The 8,790-nt window shown below is 47.4% G+C and overlaps 1 protein-coding gene across 9 annotated transcripts in view; it reads right to left on the bottom strand.

The window, feature by feature from the left end:
- Positions 1–263: 263 nt before the first annotated feature.
- Positions 264–8,790, bottom strand: part of nadk2 (NAD kinase 2, mitochondrial) — a 126,494-nt gene continuing 117,967 nt past the window's right edge. For 3 of the 9 annotated variants that reach the window (XM_078205453.1, XM_078205454.1, XM_078205458.1), the window contains one exon: positions 640–1,501. In XM_078205453.1, the coding sequence (XP_078061579.1) occupies positions 1,363–1,501 (139 nt within the window). In that variant the 3' untranslated portion in view covers positions 640–1,362. Of the gene's footprint in view, positions 1,502–4,219; positions 4,333–8,790 lie in introns of all 9 variants that reach the window. The other 6 variants (XM_078205451.1, XM_078205452.1, XM_078205457.1 and 3 more) reach the window with 3 other exon arrangements.

The following is an 8,790-nucleotide window of genomic DNA, read 5'->3' as shown; positions in this document are numbered from 1 at the left end:
CTCACTCACTCACACACACTCTCTCACTCACACACACACTCACACACACACTCACTCACACACACTCACTCTCACACACTCACCCTCACACACACTCACCCTCACACACACTCACCCTCACACACACTCACTCTCACACACTCACTCACACACTCACTCACACACTCACTCACACACTCTCACTCACACACACACTCACTCACACACACACTCACTCACACACACACTCACTCTCACACACACTCTCACACACACACTCTCACACACACTCACTCTCACACACACTCACTCTCACACACACTCACCCTCACTCACACCCTCACACACACTCACTCACACACTCACTCACACACTCACTCACACACACTCACTCACACACACACTCACTCACACACACTCACTCACACACACTCACTCACACACACTCACTCTCACACACACTCACTCTCACACACACTCACTCTCACACACACACACTCTCACACACACACTCTCACACACACTCACTCTCACACACACTCACCCTCACTCACACCCTCACTCACTCTCACACACTCACTCTCACACACACTCACTCTCACACACACTCACTCACACTCTCACACACACTCACACACTCTCACACACTCTCACTCACACACTCACTCTCACTCAGACACCCCAGTGCTCACCTCGCTACAGCCTCTCCCTCTATGTCGACTGAATAGTCCCACAGGAGAGGCCAAGGTTACGGTCCAGGCCACTCAAACCCTCTGTCCACTCACCAATATACAAAGTGAAGATTTGAGCCCCATTAAACTGGGAGCACAGTCAGTGAGCTTCAGTGTCCTTCAGGAAGGACCAGTTGGATCACATAGCACCGTGCTGCCCACATAGGGGTGTGTAGAACAGGGTTACCCCATGAAGGAGTGAGGACGTGGGGAACAGGAACGGGCCTCAGGATGGAACTCACCAAAAGCAGGAAAACACCAGCCTGTGATAGGATGCATTCCCGCAAACAGCTGGAAGGGCAGAAATTTGACCAAAGGAGAACCTGATAATCGGGCTTTAATCGACTGGAACTGTAGCACAAACTTCTCAAAAGAACTCCGTAATGAGCCGACCCTCTCGCCCTCAACCCCAGATAAATCCAGAACCCTGTAATGAGCTGACCACACCCCCCCCCGCCCCTCCCCCCCCGCCTCCCTCAACCCCAGATAAATCCAGATCAAAAGTCACCAGGATCAAACCGAGTGCAGCTCAAATCCCCACATGTTCCTGGCACTCACAGGAATGGCAGTAAACACAATCCCACACAGCCCACTGCCATACACTCAGTAGTAAGGCACAGTCCGATGCCACCCCAGGTATAGGAAGGGGCTCTCACTCCTCCAGGACAACAGTGCACAAGGCATCCTCCTCATCCACGGTCAGTGTGGCAAACGCACCGTCATTGAACTCAAATGAGGTCCCACCATCCACTACCATACAGGCATCCCAGCATCTGGAACGGACACACATCCTGGAGAAGGACAGAGAGAGAGGTTAGGAACACACACTGGAGCTCAGCTCATTTACAAAGCTGTATCACCTATCAGAACATCCCACCCCAACGCCACGCAGCCGACAGGTTCAGCAACTCCACCCCACACCCCCCCCCCCGCACCCCCGTGAAGCAGTTCTATTGCCTATTATGAAGCCCAGTGCACGCTCTCCTAATGCTAACATTTATAAACAGCAGGAAGGGCATTCCTAAAGCAGCCCAAGGCTGCAGGCTGGGAATGTGGGCTGTCTGAGGGACTGCTTCCATTCTCCAGTACGGTAAGGTGTGGTCCAACAGAGTCATTTAAATCATTAAAATCAGCTGATAGTTTAAAGAAACTGTTTCCTGTCATAGAAGAATCCAGAACAAGCAGACAGAACGTTAGACCGGACAGGGATAAAGTCAGGAAGATTCCTTCTCATAAAGCATAGTGGAAATTAGGAATTTTCTTCAAATATCTGTAGATGATGGGGTACGGGGGGGCAGTGGAATCAGGCTTTCAGCTAAGGTAGGGCTATCGAAAGCTCTGCAGCAAAGGCAGGTAAGTGTAGTCAGATCCCAATCAGCCAGGATCTACTGGAATAATAAAGCAGGGTCCAGGAGCTGAATCATCTCCTCTCACTCCTATGTTCCTCAGGTTTGGTTAACTTTCAGTGAGCTCACGACTGCCCTAGACCTCAACTCAAGTTAATCTTTGTTCCATAGCCCTGACTTTATCCCAACCTTTTCCATGACCTTTCCCCTGTACACAGTTAGAGAGAGATTTTCTGCACACTGACACTGCGCAGCTTGGCCACTGGATGGTGCTGTTTGCTCTTTCACAGCCGGGGGAGGACATCAGACAGAATGAGGTGAGAATGGTTGGACTGTGATAGAGGATTTATTATTCCCTATTAAATAGGAGATGATGAAGAAAGACTGCGTAAAGTGCAGTGAATAAACTTGGTGAACTAGAAGTACAAATGGTTGAGAGAATATCATATAGTGGCAATAACAAAAATGTGGCTTAAAAATAGAAACATAGAAAAACTACAGCACAAACAGGCCCTTCGGCCCACAAGTTGTGCCGAACATATCCCTACCTTCTGGACCTACCTATAACCCTCCATCCTATTACGCTCCATGTACTCATCCAGGAGTCTCTTAAAAGACCCTATTGAGTTCGCCTCCACCACCACTGATGGCAGCCGATTCCACTCGCCCACCACCCTCTGTGTGAAAAACTTCCCCCTAACATCTCCCCTGTACCTACCCCCCAGCACCTTAAACCTGTGTCCTCTCGTAGCAAACATTTCCACCCTGGGAAAAAGCCTCTGAGAGTCCACCCGATCTATGCCTCTCAACATCTTATACACCTCTATTAGGTCTCCTCTCATCCTACGTCTCTCCAAGGAGAAAAGACTGAGCTCCCTCAGCCTATCCTCATAAGGCATGCCACTCAATCCAGGCAACATCCTTGTAAATCTCCTCTGCACCCTTTCAATCTTTTCCACATCCTTCCTGTAATGAGGCGACCAGAACTGAGCACTGTACTCCAAGTGGGGTCTGACGAGGGTCTTATATAGCTGCATCATTATCCCCGGACTCCGAAACCCAATCCCTCGATTGATGAAGGCCAGCACACCATACGCCTTCTTAACCACCTGCTCCACCTGCGGGGCTGATTTTAGAGTCCTATGGACCCGGACCCCAAGGTCCTTCTGATCCTCCACAGTACTACGAGTCTTTCCCTTTATATTGTGCTCCTTCATCCCATTTGACCTGCCAAAATGGACCACTACGCATTTATCTGGGTTGAAGTCCATCTGCCACTTCTCCGCCCAGTCTTGCATCCTATCTATGTCCCTCTGTAACTTCTGACATCCCTCCAAACTATCCACAACCCCACCAACCTTCGTGTCGTCGGCAAACTTACCAACCCATCCCTCCACTTCCTCATCCTCAAAAATGGTGTGACCTCGGCACTTAATATACAAGGACTTAGTGTTCAGGAAAGATAGAGTAGGAAAAAAGGGAGATGGGATGGCAATATCGATTAGAGATATTGCAATGTTGGCAATGTCCTTGAGCAGGACAAAGGACAGAATCCATTGGTTAGAGTTGGGAAGCAATTGATAAGATCTTGCGAGAGAGCTCTGGGAGTGAAGAGGATCTCAGCGACAGGGAAATCACAGAGCTGTGTAAGAGCTACAGATGGGGTTGTTCGAGTAAAGGGCGGGGGAACTTCCCCGATCAGGAGGCATTGCTGGATCTGCTGCTTGGTCTCATGAGGGAAGACTTGACAGAGTGATGATAAAGTTTAGATTAGTAATGGAGAAAAGCAGGAAACTGTCTAATATAGCACAGACTGGATTGCTCGACAGAGAGCCAGCATGGGTTCAAGAGGGATGAATGGCCTCTTCCTGTACCAGAATGACTCAGTGTCTCCAGTGATTTGCCTTGTGTCTTCAACGCTTCATTAAGAATACCTGATCAGATAATGGGCTGGCTGAGTGCTGCCTGGGAGATTCAGGTAAGACTGGGAGAGGCAGAAGTGAGCGGCATTGCAGGGGAAGCTGGGTAAACAAGGAATGGAAGGAGACGGTAATAGGGTAAGATGAAGAAGAGGTGGGAGGGGCTTGTGTCTATCACAAACACCAGTATGGAGTAGATGGGCTGAACAGCCCGTTGCTGTGCTGTAAAGGTATTGCCATTTACCAAAAACAGTTACAATCAAAAGTGAAACCCTCGCTGAAGGGGCAGCGAAATGTGTGAGCGAGGAAACCACCCAGCGGACAGATTCACTAATCACTCAGCAACTCTGGCAGCATCTGTGGAGAGAGAATAGTATTAATGCTTCAAATCCATCTGACTCTCCCTCAGAGGTAGAGAGGGAGAAATGGGTTTTACACTGTATAAGAGGGGGTGGAGCAGCTAGAACAGGGTAGAAAGTCAGCGACAGGCGGGAGCTGCGACAGATTGCAACAAAGATTTATGGGTCCAAGACAAAGCAAGGACAAAATGTGGGGAGAAGGTTCCAACTACATCAAAAATCAGGAAAAAAGTTAAAAGGAAGGAGAACTCAGGAGATGTTATTAATGGAGGTGTTAGAATTCAGAAAGGTGGCACAAAAACTAGCATAAGGGCACTTTATCCGAATGCTTGTAGCATTCGAAACAAGGTAAATGAGTTGACGGCACAAATCATTGCGGATGAGTATGATTTGGTGGCCATTACAGAGACATGGTTGCAGGATGGTCACGACTGGGAGTTAAATATCCAGGGGTATCAAACTGTTCGGAGGGACCGACAGGAAGGTAAGGGAGGTGGTGTAGCTCTGATATTTAAGGATGATATCAGGGCAGTAGTGAGAGATGATATCGGTTCTATGGAAAAAAAGGTTGAATCCATGTGGGTGGAAATTAGAAATATTAAGGAGAAAAAGTCACTGATAGGCGTAGTCTCTAGGCCACAAAATAATGACATCATGGTGGGGCGAGAAATAAACAAAGAAATAACTGATGCATGTAAAAATGGTACAGCAATTATCACGGGGGATTTTAATCTACATATCAATTGGTCAAACCAGGTCGGTCAGGGCAGCCTTGAGGAGGAGTTCATAGAATGTATCTGCGATAGCTTCCTTGAATAGTATGTAATGGAACCGACAACGGAACAAGCTATCCTAGATCTGGTCCTGTGTAATCAGACAGGAATAATTAATGATCTTACAGTTAGGGATCCTCTTGGAAGAAGCGATCACAGTATGGTTGAATTTAAAATACAGATGGAACGTGAGAAGGTAAAATCCAATACCAGTGTCTTGTGCTTAAACAAAAGAGACTATAATGGGATGAGGGAGGAGTTGGCTAAGGTAGACTGGGAGCAAAAACATTATGGTGGGACAACTGAGTAACAGTGGAGGACTTTCAAAGCGATCTTTCACAGTGCTCAGCAAAAGTATATACCGGTGATAAGGAAGGACTGCAGAAAAAGAGATAATCAACCATGGATATCTAAGGAAATAAAGGAGGGATCAAATTGAAAGAAAATGCATACAAAGTGGCAAAGATTCGTGGGAACCTAGAGGATTGGGAAATCTTTAAAGGTCAACAAAAAGCCACGAAAAAAGCTATAAAGAAAAGTAAGATGGATTATGAGAGTAAAACAAAGAACAAAGAACAATACAGCACAGGAACACGCCCTTCGGCCCTCAAAGCCCGTGCCGCTCCCTGGTCCAAACTAGACCATTCTTTTGTATCCCTCCATTCCCACTCCGTTCATGTGGCTATCTGGATAAGTCTTAAACGTTCCCAGTGTGTCCGCCTCCACCACCTTGCCCGGCAGTGCATTCCAGGCCCCCACCACCCTCTGTGTAAAATATGTCCTTCTGATATCTGTGTTAAACCTCCCCCCCCTTCACCTTGAACCTATGACCCCTCGTGAACGTCACCACCGACCTGGGGAAAAGCTTCCCACCGTTCACCCTATCTATGCCTTTCATAATTTTATACACCTCTATTAGGTCACCCCTCATCCTCCGTCTTTCCAGTGAGAACAACCCCAGTTTACCCAATCTCTCCTCATAACTAAGCCCTTCCATACCAGGCAACATCCTGGTAAACCTCCTCTGCACTCTCTCTAAAGCCTCCACGTCCTTCTGGTAGTGTGGCGACCAGAACTGGGTGCAGCATTCCAAATGCGACCGAACCAACGTTCTATACAACTGCAACATCAGACCTCAACTTTTATACTCTATAAAGGCAAGCATGCCATATGCCTTATTCACTACCTTCTCCATCTGTGACGTCACCTTCAAGGATCTGTGGACTTGCACACCCAGGTCCCTCTGCATATCTACACCCTTTATGGTTCTGCCATTTATCGTATAGCTCCCCCCTACGTTAGTTCTACCAAAATGCATCACTTCGCATTTATCTGGATTGAACTCCATCTGCCATTTCTTTACCCAAATTTCCAGCCTATCTATATCCTTCTGTAGCCTCTGACAATGTTCCTCACTATCTGCAAGTCCAGCCATTTTCGTGTCGTCCGCAAACTTACTGAACACGCCAGTTACACCTTCTTCCTAGCGGAACACCACTAGTCACAGGCATCCAGCCGGAAAAAGACCCTTCCACTACCACCCTCTGTCTCTGTGACCAAGCCAATTCTCCACCCGTCTAGCCACCTCCCCCTTTATCCCATGAGATCCAACCTTTTGCACCAACCTACCATGAGGGACTTTGTCAAACGCTTTACTAAAGTCCATATACTGTTCTATGTTTTATGCTAGCGGAGTGCCACAGGGATCAGTGCTTGGTCCTCTGCTATTTGTGATTTTTATTAATGACCTAGAGGAGGGGGCTGAAGGGTGGATCAGTAAATTTGCTGATGACACCAAGATTGGTGGAGTAGTGGATGAGGTGGAGGGTTGTTGTCGACTGCAAAGAGACATAGATAGGATGCAAAGCTGGGCTGAAAAATGGTAGATGGAGTTTAACCCTGATAAATGTGAGGTGATTCATTTTGGTAGGACAAATTTAAATGTGGATTACAGGGTCAAAGGTAGGGTTCGATGAATGAATACTTTTCTTCACTGATGAATGAATACTTTTCTTCAGTGTTCACCAAGGAGAGGGGCCATGTTTTTGAGGAAGAGAAGGTGTTACAGGCTAATAGGCTGGAGGAAATAGATGTTCGGAGGGAGGATGTCTTGGCAGTTTTGAATAAACTGAAGGTCGATAAGTCCCCTGGGCCTGATGAAATGTATCCTAGGATTCTTTGGGAGGCAAGGGATGAGATTGCAGAGCCTTTGGCTTTGATCTTTGGGTCCTCGCTGTCCACGGGGATGGTGCCAGAGGACTGGAGAATGGCGAATGTTGTTCCTCTGTTTAAGAAAGGGAATAGAAATGACCCTGGTAATTATAGACCGGTTAGTCTTACTTCGGTGGTTGGTAAATTGATGGAAAGGGTCCTTAGGGATGGGATTTACGACCATTTAGAAAGATGCGGATTAATCCGAGATAGTCAGCACGGATTCGTGAAGGGCAAGTCGTGCCTCACAAATTTGATAGAATTTTTTGAGGAGGTAACTAAGTGTGTTGATGAAGGTAGGGCAGTTGATGTCATATACATGGATTTTAGTAAGGCGTTTGATAAGGTCCCCCATGGTCGGCTTATGATGAAAGTGAGGAGGTGTGGGATAGAGGGAAAGTTGGCCGATTGGATAGGTAACTGGCTGTCTGACCGAAGACAGAGGGTGGTGGTCGATGGAAAATTTTCGGATTGGAGGCAGGTTGCTAGCGGTGTGCCGCAGGGATCAGTGCTTGGTCCTCTGCTCTTTGTGATTTTTATTAATGACTTAGAGGAGGGGGCTGAAGGGTGGATCAGTAAATTTGCTGATGACACCAAAATTGGTGGAGTAGTGGATGAGGTGGAGGGCTGTTGTAGGCTGCAAAGAGACATAGATAGGATGCAAAGCTGGGCTGAAAAATGGCAAATGGAGTTTAACCCTGATAAATGTGAGGTGATTCATTTTGGTAGGACAAATTTAAATGTGGATTACAGGGTCAAAGGTAGGGTTCTGAAGACTGTGGAGGAACAGAGAGATCTTGGGGTCCATATCCACAGATCTCTAAAGGTTGCCAGTCAAGTGGATAGAGCTGTGAAGAAGGCCTATAGTGTGTTAGCTTTTATTAACAGGGGGTTGGAGTTTAAGAGCCGTGGGGTTATGCTGCAACTGTACAGGACCTTGGTGAGACCACATTTGGAATATTGTGTGCAGTTCTGGTCACCTCACTATAAGAAGGATGTGGAAGCGCTGGAAAGAGTGCAGAGGAGATTTACCAGGATGCTGCCTGGTTTGGAGGGTAGGTCTTATGAGGAAAGGTTGAGGGAGCTAGGGCTGTTCTCTCTGGAGCGGAGGAGCTGAGGGGAGACTTAATAGAGGTGTATAAAATGATGAAGGGGATAGAGAGTGAACGTTCAAAGACTATTTCCTCGGGTGGATGGAGCTATTACAAGGGGGCATAACTATAGGGTTCGTGGTGGGAGATACAGGACGGATATCAGAGGTAGGTTCTTTAAGCAGAGAGTGGTTGGGGTGTGGAATGGACTGCCTGCAGTGATAGTGGAGTCAGACACTTTAGAAACATTTAAGCGGTTATTGGATAGGCACATGGAGCACACCAGGATGATAGGGAGTGGGATAGCTTGATCTTGGTTTCAGATAAAGCTCGGCACAACATCGTGGGCCGAAGGGCCTGTTCTGTGCTGTACTGTTCTAT

The sequence above is a fragment of the Mustelus asterias genome, unplaced genomic scaffold, assembly GCF_964213995.1.
Source record: "Mustelus asterias unplaced genomic scaffold, sMusAst1.hap1.1 HAP1_SCAFFOLD_756, whole genome shotgun sequence".
Taxonomy (NCBI): Eukaryota; Metazoa; Chordata; class Chondrichthyes; order Carcharhiniformes; family Triakidae; genus Mustelus; species Mustelus asterias.
This window is presented reverse-complemented; position numbering and strand designations above follow the sequence as displayed.